This window comes from Pelmatolapia mariae, linkage group LG23 (genome assembly GCF_036321145.2).
Source record: "Pelmatolapia mariae isolate MD_Pm_ZW linkage group LG23, Pm_UMD_F_2, whole genome shotgun sequence".
Taxonomy (NCBI): Eukaryota; Metazoa; Chordata; class Actinopteri; order Cichliformes; family Cichlidae; genus Pelmatolapia; species Pelmatolapia mariae.
This window is the reverse complement of record NC_086246.1, coordinates 22,439,245-22,451,432: the sequence shown is the minus strand read 5'-3', so window position 1 is coordinate 22,451,432 and position 12,188 is coordinate 22,439,245. Positions and strand designations below refer to the sequence as shown.

Below are 12,188 nucleotides of genomic sequence, written 5' to 3'. Positions count from 1 at the left end.
AAACAACACTTTTACTTTCAGTTTATAAATCTATATTAGGATCTCAAAGCTCACACACATTCTTCACTTGAGGTTAGTATCTCTATGAAAGAGATAACGAGATAAAGTACTTTGGTGAAACCCAGTGGAGACGTAGAGAAGGGTAAGAGAGGACAAAAAACACTATTTCTGGCGCAGTTCAAGACGACTTTATTTAAAATTGCGGAGTTGGGCATTGACCTTGGTGGAGGATGAACTTTCCGAGTGTCATCCTACTTCAGGAAAGGTCACAACAATACACCTAACTATATCAATACAGTCATTTTATCAAATCAAATCAAATCAAATCACTTTTATTGTCACATCACATGTGCAGGTACACTGGTACAGTACATGTGAGTGAAATTCTTGTGTGCGAGCTTCACAAGCAACAGAGTTGTGCAAAATACAATAATGTAAAACAAGCAAAATATAAAAATGGCTAATCTAAAAAGTAATAAATATATGTACAATATGTAAAGGTATATACATTACTGAATGTGTATACTAAATATGTTTTTCTACGTGTGTGTGTTTGAGTGTGTATATAGTATGTATATACATGTTTTACAAATGAAATAAAGTAAACAATAAAATAAGATATATAAAATATACAGAGGTTGGTATGTGCAAAACAGTGGTATTTATATACAGTATGGAGTGCATAATGTTGAAGTTCCAGTAGTGAGGGTGAGGTGTCTATGAAGTGTTCAGCAGTCTGATGGCCTGATGGAAAAAGCTGTCTCTCAGTCTGCTGGTACGGGACCGGATGCTATTAGGTACCCTTTGCTAATACCAGTTGGACCCTTTTTTTTTTTTACCTAAAGAGCAATCTCAGTTCTTTGCAAAGTTTCAACAAGGTGTTGGAAACATTCCTCAGAGATTTGTCGGCTGCACATCCATGATGAGAATCTCCTGTTCCACCACATCCCAAAGGTGCTCTATTGGATTGAGATCTGATGACTGTGGGGGCCGTTTGAATACAGTGAACTCATTGTCATGTTCAAGAAACCAGTTTGAAATGATCTTAGATTTTTGACATGGTGTATTATCCTGCTGGAAGCAGCTATCAGAAGATGGTACACTGTGGTCATAAAGGGATGGACATGGTCAGCAACAACACTCAGGTAGGCTGTGTTGTTTAAATGAGACTCAGTTGCTACTAAGGGGTCAATAAAATACACCCCACACCATTACAACACCAACAACCTAACAGAAATTTGATGTTAATTACACAAAATTCTAACCGTAACATAAAAATGTTGCAGTAACTAAGTGCAAAACACTTTATACCAGAGGTGGGCAATTAATTTTCTGAAGGGGCCACATGAGAAATATTCATTATATCTCTTTATAGGCTTATTGATCAAGAAATTCCTCAAACAAGTAAAAAGAACGGATTTTAAAAAATTATTGGACTGCCTCTGCCCTCCCTAGATGATCTTTTTAGGACCTGCTGCCCCTGCCGAACAAACAATATTCTGCAGGACAAAACACACCTGTCGTACAACCTTTTCTTCGTACTTCCATTCAGCAGGCGTTAGAAAGTCCTCAAAGTCTATACCACCAGGTTGCAAAACAGTTTTTTCTCAGGACCATCACAGAACTCAACAGACTCCACCTATCCTCCTTGGCAAGAACAACTTAATTTAATGTAGGTATTTAAGCTTTTGTGTAAATAGGTTTGTGTGTGAATGCAGGTACTGATCTAGAGGATGCACAAGAAAATTTCATTTTGCTGTAGTTTTTACAATAATGTGCAATGGCAATAAAGGTGACTCTGAATTCTGAATTGATGTGCCCTCCACAACAGTTCCAGTTTCTCATGTGGCCCCTAGGGAAACTTAATTGCCAATTCCTGCTTTATACAGTAGTAATAACACAATACAACCTATAAAATAGTTTAAATAATACAAAATAGATGGAAATTAACTGTCACTGCTGCAGATCTGTTTTACATACAAGCAATATTGTCAGGCTTAAGAAGAGATGCTAAAGGATTCAATTCTAGAAAAACAAGCAAAAGAAGTCAGAGTTCCCAAACCAGAAGATCTCAAGTGTCAAAGTCAGAACATCTCAGAGGAAAAGCCCAAAAACTGAGCAATGACATCATCCTCGGAAGTCTGTATAATGCAAAATACTGTGTTTGAGAAACAGTTCCATAAACCAAAGCTGAGTTAGAATAGTAATAGTGTATACTCGGCCCTTAACTGGCTTCACTGGTTGTGTGGGTTCACAGGGTTCACCAAAACCTGTGGTTCACCTATTATATGCAGTACAAGATTGGACGAGCATGAGTAGGTTGATAGAGGGGATGAGACTGGCACATGCCGTGTGGGCAGTTTCTTTGCCTGGCATCAGAGGGCTTCCGTCTGGTTCACAATCTCCAGGATGTCGCCTCTTCTGAAGGTAATGCCGGCATCAGCGCAGGGGATGGCCGGGTCCTGCTGAGGTCATGGCCAGTATGGCCCATACGTACAGCTAGCAAACAGAAACACACAAAACAGATTTTTAATTGTGTGAATATTTTTATGTGAACAGAGGCACTTACCTTTGACATGTACTTTTCAGCTACAATAAAACTAACATGTTGAATAAATAAATTCAAAAATATTTAGTAATTGGTACTCATTGCTTTCAATCATGTCTCTTATGGGAAGTTGACACAACTTAAAAGTACAACAGAGTCACTTTTTCAGTTTAGCAAAACTAAATATTTATTGTTAATTTTTTAAAATTCTTTTTAATTAAACAAAAATCAAAGGACATTGAAAACGTAAAAATATGTCACAATTTTTTTTTTAAATTAAGGCATCTGATTACCTCAATTGAATTGATTACTGCTAATTTAACAGTAAATTTCTTCAGATTAACAGTATTTTCTTGGCATCCACCAATAACACACTGCAATGTCTATTTAAGAAATATGAAAATAAATAATTTTCAAAAGAATATTAAATGCTAAAGACTAGGGATGGGAACTGATAAGAATTTAGTGATACCAATTCCATTATCAATATCATTTATTGATTTGATTCCTCATCGATTCTCTAACTGGCTGGTTAGGGAATAAAATATAGTACAAATGGTTTTGGTTACAGTAACTTTTTAATTTCAAGTATGCATCAACAATTTGTATTCGACTCAAACAAAATTAAAGCTGGCTTAAAAAATAAAAGTTCCTCTGTCAAATGACCATTTTAACATAAAATCCAACTGCAATTATCAACATTTGCAAATTAACAGAGACACTTCTCAGCTAAAGTTGATAACATTGGCAATGAGTCCTTCGTCCACCACCAGGCTGTGGTGCTGTCCTCTGTTGGAATGGGAGAAAGACTTCTATGCAGTTGGACTTCTTGATCCACTCTGTGCTACAGAGATAGGGGGCTGCAGAAGGATGGACAGTCTCTGGCCACAAGTCAGACTTTTTTCACTAAACACAGCAAGCGTGGACATGTAATGCTTTAACATCAGCACCAGAAACTCCTCTGCATTTCTCAGGTCCTCACTGCCAATTCTGCAATATAAACAAAAATAATAATAAACACATTTTAATATGTTTAAGCAACCAATTATATACCCCAAAGATTACATACTTCTCCTTCTTGATGGGCTTTCTTAGACAGAGGTCTACAGCTGCAGTTTGGATGGCTGAAAACTGCTGACAGAATCTCTCCATCATCACAAACAGAGTTCCACCTTGTCCTCACATCTAAGAGGAGCCTGTGGTGGGGCAACTCTAAAGAGCATATATGCAGACACAAAACATGATGTTGTCATTTTATATTGATCCGAATCTGTTGATTTACATTTTCGCTGATGTTTATTCAAGTATTTAAAAAGTATTCATTTCAAGAAGTTGCTGCTTCTCCTTGAGGATTACTTTTGCCATGTGGGATCTCTTCATCCATACGATCACAGAATGAATCCTTCCTGCCCAGTTGGAAACTGTATTGCAGCTGTACAGCTTTCGGGGTCCAAGATTTAGTGTGTGTGCAAAACGTGGAAGGTTGATAAATTTCACCTTTTTCACAGCTACATCCATGCTTGCCACAACCTTCTCTTTTACTCCAAACTCCTCCAGGATTTCTCTGCCACAGATGTCCCCGTCTGTGATTCATAGACTGCCTTATTTTGAGGACTTTTTCCTTATTCTGGCCTTGTCTGACATAGTACCAATATTACAGTGAGGCAGTGGTCTTGAGTAAAACTTGTCCGTCCATCAGCTGTGATGGCTGGCTTTGTGACATGCTTCAGATCTGAGATCAGATTGCTCTTTTCAACCTCATACCAAACAGGGACCAAATGATTTTTTAAACTGTCTCTACTTGGGGGATGGTATTTTGAATTGAGTGTGTGTCATCTCCCTATAGAGAATCTGTCTAGTAACTGCCCGGTGACACTGATTGAACACATGTGCCTAATAAAATGGCCAGTAAGTGTGATTCAGTGTGTTCATTATTTTAAAAAAGCAGCAGTTTTAAAACCCATATTAGCTAAAACTGTAATGATTATCATATTACTCCCTCATTAATCTTTAGTGTTATTTAGAAAACTGCAAAGGCACAAAACACATAAGTTACATTTTATTACAAAAATAAAAACCTCTGTTACTTTCGGTTTGTCTTACATTGCATCATTTGCAATTAATTGCCCAAATAATAGAATAACATGTGTTCTGCAGGCACAGAGCAGTCAGATATGTCGGGGAAGCACATCTCCCACAAGCTGCTGTTGGTCTCAGTCTGCAGACGGTCCAGACTCTGGTCGTTTCAAACTGCTGCTGTTCTCTGCCGCCTCGAGAAGAGCCTCCTTCTCTGTGTGTTCAAGTATGTCAGAGATCAGATCATCGAGAGCCTCCCCACCTCTCATGAACTCCTAAAAATAGACATGAAAAAACACACAACATTGATTTTTACCCTTGAGCTGAAGTAGATAACACTGGCTTCAAACCTAACCTTAATGTCCCTCGTTGTATATCCGGTGCGGTGGTCTGTGACACGATCCTGACTGAAGTTGTAGGTACGAATTCTCTCTGACTGAGAGCGTGTGCCCACCTGTTTTTAGACACACAGGAACAACGACAAAGTTGGAAAAGAGAACAAAAATCTGTGAATGTTAAACGTTATGTTTTCCTGCTTCACCCACCTGCTGCTTTCGTGCTGTATTCCTCTGTTCAGTCTCTTTACCCATCATGCCTTGGTAGAGCCTGGCTCTCAACATGCGCATGGCCGTTTCTCTGTTTTGCAGCTGAGATCGAGTCTGCTGACACTCTGCAGTTATGCCTGCAAAGAGGAAAAGACCTGCTGTATCTGCTTTATGTGTTAAGTGATGCATAAATGGATCATAAATGTATTAGGCAAACTTTAGATGACAACTTAGCACTCAACATTAAAATTTGATCCCTTCGGGTTCTAAAAACACTAACATGGCAACACACAAAACAATGAAGCTTCAAATCATGTGGCCATACAAGTAGGGCAGTCAGGTGATGTACACTGTATTGCCAAAAGCATTCGCTTGTCTGCCTTCACACATGTATGTTGGAACAGGAAGGGGCCATCCCAAACTCTTTCCATAAAGTTGGAAGTATGGAGTTATCCAAAATGTCTTGGTATGCTGAAGCATTAAGATTTCCTTTCACTGGATCTCAGGTCCTGAAAACCAAACCCACACCATAATCCCCCCCCACCAAACTTGGAGGGGGGACTGGCACAATGCAAGTGCTGGTCTCCAGGCAACGGCCAAAGCCAGACTCATCCATCGATTCGTCAATCCAGAGAACACGTTTCCACTCTAGAGTCCAGTGATTTACACCACTGCACGTTTGCAGAAGCAGTCTGCATGGTGCTTGATTTTATACACCTGTGGTGATGGAAGTGATTGGAACACCTGAATTCACTGATTTGGATTGGTGAGGGAATACTTTTGGCAATATAGTGTACCTCACTCAGTTTTCAGAGAACCGGGGACATCCTATCATTCTCTTTCAAAGGTGTCAAGGGACAACTGCCTCCTCGAAGTGACTGGTCTGTCTTAGACAGAGGTGGTGGAGGAGCTTCCATGATTGGTTACCACAGAGAGCACCTCCCATAGTTACTGAGGTTTGAAAGAGCACATCACAGTGGCCACATATTTTATACAATCTTTGAGGAAGCAAAACGGCATGGTGGTACAGTTTACCTGTCGGAAGATGAACTACGCGCACTGCGCTGTCTGTTGTGTTAACACTTTGCCCCCCAGGACCACGAGATCTGAACGTGTCGATTCGAAGATCCTTTGGATCGATGTGGACTTCAAACTGCAAGCACCAAAGATAAAAACAGAGATGTACTGTTTAACCATTCCAGTAAACAGAGAGAAGTCATAAAAAGAAAAAAACGCAGTGTACCTCAACTGGCTGAGGCAGGATGATGACAGTCATGGTTCCTGTGTGGATTCGCTGCATCCTGGAGGAGAGCCCCACCTCAGGGATCCTTTGAACCCGGTGTGTTCCTCCTTCGTGCTTCAGGTGCCTGTACACGTTCTCTCCGGCTATTCTCACTGCTGCATGGTGCAGACCACCTGAGAGACACCGTTCATGCAGCTGTAAATGTTTTGGTAGGAAGTTTATGTCCACTGATCACCACAAGTTTAAATTTATTCTCTAATCCACACATAGTCATTCAATCCCATGATGAGTGAGTTGGAACTAATAACAAAGACACTCGGGGGGGCGGGGAAGATACAGCAGGAACTACTTATGAATGGTACAGAAATACAAAAATTACCTTACCATACTCTGCAGGTGTGTAGTTCAACACCTCAAAGTCCCAGTTTTTGTAAAATGCAAAACCCTGGTACATGTCAAACATTTCTTTGGTGAACTGCTGACAAATGTCACCTGAAACCACACACGAGAAAGTATAACACTTATTTTCCATAATAACACTTATTTGCAGTATTTTACTGTGAATTGTATTTTGAATTTATAAAAACAAATTCAGAGTTTTGCTTTCCTTCATACCTCCTGTTGTCCGCCCTGATACGACCTCCAGCAGAACATTACTCAAGTCAAGAGGATCAGTGGGGATAAGAGCTTTGATTAGCTGGGTAAAAAGAAAACCTCATGAACAAACAATGGTCCGTCACACACTTCTGCATTAATTAGCTGTGTCTTTTGGGTTCTTACGTCTCTTCTTAAAGCCAATATCTTGCTGGAGATTTGTGCTTCCTCCTCTTTTAGCAGCTGGGTCAGATCTTCATCTTCATCTTTGGTGCCAGCTAAACCTGCCATGAGTAAGGAAAATAATTTGATTTATTGTGTTTAAGAATGCAAAGTAAAACTGTGCTCACACAAAGCTGCAAATACATGTGTTATTTAAATAGTTAGAAGACCTCTGGAGATTGGACACCTGAGAAACACGTTTGATGGTTTTCTGTGGTTTGAGAGGTGTGTTTATAAAGCCATTACATGTATATATAGTAAGCTTGAAAATCCTACTCACCTTTTAGAAGTGAACTGACCTCTTCGAGGTCTTTCTGAGCTTGTTCAATGCTCCTAAACACACTTGCCAGAGGCAGCAGCTCGGTGTGCTGCTTTGTGAGCCCCTTTCTGTCTGACTCACTGAGGTATGCATGCTGTAGCTTCTTGCTCAGGTCTCTGTGCTCCTCCATGAGCTGCTCGAGATACACCTGAACTGACTCGTTCTTGTACAGCTCCCCCAGATCACTGTGAAAGAAGCGTTTAAACATTACTCTGCCCCAGTGTGGCACGTCTGTCCTGTTAGCATGTTTCACACTGGCGTGTCCCACAAGTGTCCTCCATCCTCCTCTTCTTACTCCGCTGCTGTAAACTACACGGGTACACAAAGAGCACAGTCTGAGGCAACGCCTGACAAGCATTTGACTGAATTTAGGCGGTGACAAGTGAAGTAAAATAATGCTCGCTAGTTTTATTTTTGTGTTTACATGCGAGACTGCTGCTGGCTGTAAGAGAGACCGGATATAGTTTGACGTAGAGAAAAAGTGAACTGTGGGAATCGTAGTCGTATTGTATCAATAGTTAGGTTACATCCCGCTTCTAATTTTTTTTAACTGTACTTTTATTGATTCCCTTGCAAATAAATTAATAAAAAGTAAACTAAATAAATACTTTCGTTTATATTGTAAATGAACATATTAACTTAACACCATATTAGCTTTATTTATTTTATCTTTTTAAGTTTGTTAATTTCACATTTTTCTAGGGTTACTTGAAACCCAAGGATAAAAATGGCATGCTAACATTGCTAACTATCAGACATAAACAGTATAGAAAATTATAAGCTAGCAAGTCAATATGCCAAACTTTGGGGTCAGTGAAGATGGTGAGATGTTTTGTTTGTTTTTGGCAATACAGGAAAGTAAATATATGTCTGCTTAATTGTTTAAGCAACTGTATATAACTTAAACTGTAACAAATAAATAAATAAATAGAGCTGATGTTAGCTTTGTTCGTCTAGCATAAGCTACATAGCTAATTAATGTTAGCTCAGAGTAAGTAAAGAAGTTGGTGTTTGCTACCTTTAAAGGCCTAATATTTTATTGTTTTATGTGATCAGTGGCGTCCATTTTAAAGAAATAAATAACCCCTTGGCTTAAACTTTGCCAATGAAAATGAAAATTTGGCTAAATTGGCGGCCAGGTAGTTATTTTATAGACTTTCACAAAGTGATTCTCGTGATTTCCAGGACCGCCTGGGTTTTCGTTAACCAAGGCAGTGGAGGATGTGAGTCAACATGGCTATACCCAGAAAGAGGCCCTGAAAGAGAAACAGAGGACACTCAGTACCCTGCAGGTTCATCTCTAACCCTATTCCCCTACCTACAACACAAATTAACTAAATGCAAAACACGTTATACCAGAGGTGGGCAATTATTTTTCTGAAGGGGCCAAATGAGCAATTTTTTATTTTATCTTTTTTACAAGCTTTTTGATCTGCTCCTCCACAACAGTCCCGCTTTCTTATGTGGCCCTTCGGAAAAATTAATTGCCCATTCCTGCTTTGTACAATGGTAATAACACAGTATAACCTATAAAGTGGCTATCATAATACAAAAATGATACAAAATGATGGCATATTAGATAGATTTGGGTGCACAGGAGCCAGGAAAATCCGTTGTCTTGTCCCAGAACTATACTATATGTATAATGATGCAAATATAACCGTCAGGGTAACTAAGTCATAAAATGTTACATAAAGAGACCTAATTAACCAAAATGTGCCTCAAATCCACCACAAAGAGGTGTCAAATGATCAAAAAGAGTCACAAAATATAATTTAAAAAAACACAACGGGAGAAAATTGTCTAGAAAGTGAAGTAAACATTTATTTGCATAGTTTGTGGCTTTCTTTATGACTTAATTGGACTTTTTGGTTTGCCTTATTTTCCAGGCAACTCTGTCAGAGCTTGAGAGGAAAAACGAGGGCATAGACAAGGACCTGAGATCGAAAGTGAGAGAAATCCTAGTGCTGGAAAGTGAGATGGAGCAGCTGGAGCAGCAGACCAATCTCCTTCATGATCGCTGTGTATCCATCAGCAAGGAAAACACAGAACTCCAGATTCTGATAGGTGAGGAGGAGGAGGTTGCACAAGTGGCGCTTGCAGGGTTCAACGCTTACCGAAGTAAGATGGAAGACCACAGGGCAGCTGTTTTGCATGCAGTGAGCCAGACAAAGGCCCATAACGAGCTGAAGGAGAAGAAAGAACTAGTACAGATGCTGAGAAAGCAAAACGAGGAGCTGAAGGAAGATTTGAACAATCCAAATGGAAACACAGTGCAGATGGCAAAGGTGGTCTCTTCATTTTAATCATAGGGATCTTTTTCAGAGATCTTCAGTATCCATAACGATTATATGCTCATGTGTGCAGAGAGAGATTAAAGCTCTGAAAGAGGAGGTCTCCCTGAAGATGAAGACCATATCTGAGAAGAGAGAGCGGCTCCAAAAAGAGTCTGAGATTCATACCCAAATAAAGAAAGACATAGAGGTGTGCAGACTTATCCAACAGAAAACAGGGACATCTTATGAGGCTGATATGTGTTCATAAAACAGCTAAATCACATAGATAGAATTTGTATCAAGACATGAGTTATGTTTCAGTCTGAAAGAAAGTATCAACAACGTCACTTTTCCCCCTTCCTCAGATCCAGAACAGGCGCTATGAAGCCATCATGAAGCGCCTCCGCTGCCAGCTGAGCAGGGCACAAGCCAACCACAGGTAGAAATACTATAAACCCGTGACAGTAGACATGCTACAAATAGCTCTAAATGCCATAAAAGAGATGATTGATGTCCTGCTTCTAAATACTAAAGGCTACTAAGTTGTGCCTACTTTCCCTTAGGCAAATGTCTGATGATATCTACCACATGAGGAGACAGCTAGCCGAGCTCAGGAGTCAGCAGCAGTCATCACAACTATAAGCAGTCAGTGGTCATCGAACTGTAGTGTCAGATTAATGTGGGTTAATTGTTCTGTTATTGGGATAAATGTACACCAGTTGTTATTATGAGTGTGTTAGTTTAACAAGGAAGGAGCATTCTTGTTACTGAAGTTAAACAACAGGGGGCAGCCGTGACCACTGAATGCCTGACTTTATCTGTTTGGCTTTCTTGCTTTATGCAAGATATTTATACAAGAGTTATTGCTGAATGGGTTCCTTGACATGTGCAAGTTTTCTTTTCTTGTTTTTTCCCTTTTCTCAGATGAAAAGCATAAATATGGAAATGAAAGGACAGTGTCTTGTGGCTCAGCATCAGCAGGGGCGTAGGATGGGATTTTAGGTCAGGTGGTATTAGTGAATCAGTTCATCCACAACAGTAACTCAAGCAAAACACAAGCCAAATGTCCACTGTAACTGTCAGTGTGGCAGTGCTGCTTTGGTACACCCTGTCCCAGCTTCTGCCTCACTGGGCCACTTGACGGTTCTGAGGCGACAGTCCCACTGTCGGGTTAACAAGGGCGTGACTGTGCTACTTCAACCATAACGCGAAACTAATTAAACAATGAAGCTGCCTTTTCAGAAGATGAAATCACATCAGAATGAATTGAATCAGCCTCTGAGAAACGCCATAACTTTATAACTACACTTTTCACATCTGAGTTGTGTTCTTGTGGGTCTTTTGCATTATTTGAACAGCTGTTCAACAAAGCTCAGAGATGTTGCTGAGAGGTGGATTTTTATGAGCTAAAGACTAGATTACAGCAAATTTGATTAAGACCCAAAGCTTAAATAGAAGATTCTGTTCAGAGTTTTAAAAAAAACCCATGACGTTTTAGCCACAAAGATGTTTGCAACATTTAAGAACAATAATTTCATGAAATATTTGTGCAGCGGTTGTAGGTATGTGTTGTCTCACCTACAGCATTAACTTGTAATAAGTAAGTGTGTGGGAAGTCTGGTTCAGTGTGCGTGAAGTCAAGGACATTGTCTGGTTAATTAAAGGTTGAGTTTCATCCAACATACTGAGTTTCATTCAGCAGTACCGCTCTATCTGAATGGCTTTGTTAATTACAATGCTGCAAAAAAAAAAGAAAAAGTTTTGAGCCACCACAGCAATCTATCAGAAATACAGCATATAAGGCAAAAACAGAGTTTGTAAACTTCTAATGAGCTTGAAAGTCAATATTTGCTTTGACCACCTTAATTCTTCAGCACAGCCTGAACAGCTTTCTTGTCATGTCTTTAAGTAGTCTTCAGGAATAGTTCTCCAGGCTTCTTGAAGGACATTCAAAGCTCTTCTTTGGATGTTTTGTTCTGTTCTCTGTCAACATGATCCCACGCTGCTTCAATAATGTTGAGTTCCGGGCTCTGGGGAGGCCAATCCATGACTGATGGTGTTGCACTGTGTGTTTTTCTATCCAGGTATGATTTTACTACATTAGCAGTGTGTTTGGGGTCATTGTCAATCTGAAAAATGATGCGGTTACCAATCAGATCAGTTTTCCAAATGGTACTGCATGGTGGATCAAAATCTGATGGCACTTTTCTGTATTCATAATTCATCAATTTTGACAAAATTGCCAAACATGACAGAGCCTCCACTGTCTTTTACACATTACTGCAGACACTCACTGTGGTACCACTCTCCTGACATCCTCTGTACATAATGATGATGATTTGAGCCAAAAATTCAAACTTGTATT

The 12,188-nt window shown here is 39.7% G+C and overlaps 2 protein-coding genes across 3 annotated transcripts; one reads left to right on the top strand and one right to left on the bottom strand.

The window, feature by feature from the left end:
* Positions 1 to 3,161: 3,161 nt before the first annotated feature.
* LOC134620282 (peptide chain release factor 1, mitochondrial-like) lies at positions 3,162 to 8,032 on the bottom strand. Of its 2 annotated transcripts, XM_063466355.2 has the most exons (11): positions 7,509 to 8,032; positions 7,193 to 7,290; positions 7,028 to 7,109; positions 6,797 to 6,904; positions 6,413 to 6,585; positions 6,205 to 6,322; positions 5,170 to 5,306; positions 4,980 to 5,078; positions 4,652 to 4,899; positions 3,618 to 3,760; positions 3,162 to 3,538 (listed from the first exon to the last, which is right to left on the bottom strand). In XM_063466355.2, the coding sequence occupies exons 1-9, from the start codon at positions 7,903 to 7,905 to the stop codon at positions 4,762 to 4,764; spliced, it is 1,350 nt and encodes a 449-aa protein (XP_063322425.1). In that variant the 5' UTR covers positions 7,906 to 8,032; the 3' UTR covers positions 3,162 to 3,538; positions 3,618 to 3,760; positions 4,652 to 4,761. The 2 variants fall into 2 exon arrangements, with proteins under 2 accessions (XP_063322425.1, XP_063322424.1); XM_063466354.2 differs by having other exon boundaries at positions 3,618 to 4,899.
* Positions 8,033 to 8,341: 309 nt separating this feature from the next.
* On the top strand, positions 8,342 to 10,465 carry LOC134621191 (coiled-coil domain-containing protein 122-like). Its single transcript, XM_063467624.1, has 6 exons — positions 8,342 to 8,369; positions 8,733 to 8,839; positions 9,437 to 9,835; positions 9,915 to 10,031; positions 10,189 to 10,262; positions 10,387 to 10,465. The coding sequence occupies exons 1-6, from the start codon at positions 8,342 to 8,344 to the stop codon at positions 10,463 to 10,465; spliced, it is 804 nt and encodes a 267-aa protein (XP_063323694.1).
* The last annotated feature ends 1,723 nt before the right edge of the window (positions 10,466 to 12,188 follow it).